At 43.6% G+C, this 2500-nt stretch overlaps 1 protein-coding gene across 3 annotated transcripts in view; it reads left to right on the top strand.

Annotated features, from left to right (window-relative positions):
• The window catches only part of abcc9 (ATP-binding cassette, sub-family C (CFTR/MRP), member 9), a 44562-nt gene that overhangs the window by 4728 nt on the left and 37334 nt on the right, over positions 1-2500 (top strand). For all 3 annotated transcript variants that reach the window (XR_009666075.1, XM_061030312.1, XM_061030313.1), the window contains exons 3-6: positions 294-435; positions 534-655; positions 2131-2297; positions 2380-2481. Coding sequence is in view for 2 of the 3 variants with exons in the window: in XM_061030312.1 (XP_060886295.1) it covers positions 294-435; positions 534-655; positions 2131-2297; positions 2380-2481 (533 nt within the window). In the remaining variant the exon portion in view is untranslated. The remainder of the gene's footprint in view (positions 1-293; positions 436-533; positions 656-2130; positions 2298-2379; positions 2482-2500) is intronic.

Here is a 2500-nt window from a genome sequence, read left to right as displayed (position 1 = left end):
GTGTGTGTGTGTGTGTGTGTGTGTGGGAATAGCTCTGACCAGAAGCCCTCAGTCTGCTCCCTCAGGACTCACTAATTGTTTCTTCCTGCTTCTTCTTCTTTGTGCTCTTTTTCCCCGGAGACGCCGAAATGGCCGCGGTCTATTTAGTTAAGAGCAGAGACAAAAACCTAATGCACACATGAAACCTCCGTCCTGCTGACCTCTCATACCGATACCCGGCTTTCTAATAAACTTAATAAAGACTCCATAAAGACGCACCAACAGGAAGTTATTTAACTCGTCTCTCCTCTCAGGTTGGGGCAGCCAGAGCTCAAAGGTCCAGATCCATCACAACACATGGCTCCATTTCCCCGGACACAACCTCAGATGGATCCTCACCTTCTCGCTGCTGTTCGTGCACGTCTGCGAGTTCGCCGAGGGCATCGTCTCCAACAAGTGAGCCCCTCAGGAAGACCCCCCAAACTTAGCCCACTAATGTCATCTTTCATATTCAATGGTAAATATATATACTTCCTGTTTGCCTCTCGCTGTAGGATGATGAACACCAACCACCTCCACCTCTTCATGCCGGCCTTCATGGGGTTCATAGCAGCTACGACATCGGTGGTTTACTACCACAACATAGAGACGTCCAACTTCCCCAAACTGCTGCTCGGTAAGACCTGACACTTTGGAGGGGGAGGGGGAGGGGCAACAGGCGGGGAAAACAGGGTCACATTTTCTGACACTCCAAAGAAAAAGGACCAAAATGGAGCTGCAGAAACCAACTTTTAATCCGACTAATTTTTTTTTTATTTGTACATTTTATTTCATTCAAACAAACAATAAAGTTAAGAAAAACAAACCAACATAAAATCTCAAATTTTGAATGAAAAGGAGCAGAAAGAAGACTAATCTTATAATATCTGCCCCTCTAATCATCTAGATCAGTGCTTCCCAAAGTGTGGGCCGCAGCCCCCTGGTGGGCCGTGTGGGTACTGCAGACGGCCTGCGAAAAGCCCTCCACCAATTTTAAAAATAAAAGAAATATCACAATAATGATGATTTACCGTGAGTCAACCCTTTAAATTCCCTGTAAACCAAAAAAAATATGTTTTTTATACAAAAGAAGAATGTATTATTAACCACCAGGCCAAATTTCAGCAACGAAAAAAACTTATATAAAATTAAGCTTCAAAATCATGAAAAATGTAGCTGTTCTCTCTCCTCTGGGATGCTGTGGGCGTGTCCATGGAATGTGCCGAAGCCACGCCCACTCGCGGAGAGACGTTCCCTTCTCAACTGTCAAAAATGTAAATGACCTGACAATGGAGGATGATCAGTAAGGCGTGTCATGACTATTCATGGACAGAATGTTTAGTAAACTTTTTGTGTCTATCTTGTCATAATATCATGTTGTCATGTCTGATAATTTACCCTAACTGAAAGTTATAGATGTAGTCTTAAAAAATAAAAAGTGTAACGGGCCCCGGAGTAATTTTGTATTTCAGAGCGGGCCGCGGCAGTCTTAAGTTTTGGGAAAGGCTGATCGAGATATATTAAAAGGGCGGGGCAATACATCGATTTTTATCAGGAGGTTTTTCTAAAACTCAAAGAAAATTCATGAAACGTGTATTTGAACATCCCAAAGAGGCTCCATTGAAAACGTTAAAACACTTAAAACCAACAAGAAGCAGTGAAACAGACTCTGAAATCTACAATTCTACAATTCACTTAGCAGACTCTTTTATCCAAAGCGACGTACATCAGAGAGTAAGAACAACACAAGCAAGGATCTAGAAAAAAGGGAACAATGTCAGTAAGAGCAAACGATCAGCTTTGAGTCTGATTGGACACACAGGTGCTGACAGGAAGTGACCAGAGGCAAAGCACAACATTGAGGGCAGTTCTTGAGAGCTCTAATCAGTATAGAAACCATCTTATAAGTCGTCGTTATCAAACAAAAACCATCGTCATTACCATCATCATCATCAATAATATGGAGACCATCATCATTAAGTTAGTAGGTATTCATGAAAGAGCTGGGTCTTTAGCTTTTTCTTAAAGGTGCAGAGGGACTCTGCAGATCACATGGAGTTTGAATCTTGAATCTTGACTATGACACGGCCCCTGTCCTCTGTCTCTGCACAGTCCTGTTCATCTACTGGGTGTTGGCGTTCATCACAAAGTCCATTAAGCTCTGGAAGTTCGCAGTGCACGACGTCGGGCTGCAGCACCTCCGGTTCTGCATCACGGCCCTGTTGGTGATCCTGTACGGGCTGCTGATGGCTGTGGAGATCAACGTCATCCGAGTCAGGGTGAGTCATCGACCCCAAAGGACTCATGTGCAATATGTCGCATTACAGTCTAACCTAATTTTGTCCTTTTCTCTCCCTGTAGAAATACGTATTCTTTGCAAACCCCCAGAAGGTGAAACCACCTGAAGACTTACAGGATCTGGGGGTTCGTTTTCTGCAGCCGTTTGTCAACCTGCTGTCCAAGGTAGAAACAAATACACTGA

This window comes from Labrus mixtus, chromosome 22 (genome assembly GCF_963584025.1).
Source record: "Labrus mixtus chromosome 22, fLabMix1.1, whole genome shotgun sequence".
Lineage (NCBI taxonomy): Eukaryota > Metazoa > Chordata > Actinopteri > Labriformes > Labridae > Labrus > Labrus mixtus.
Note: the sequence above shows the minus strand (reverse complement) of the source record. Positions and strands in the feature narration are given on the sequence as shown.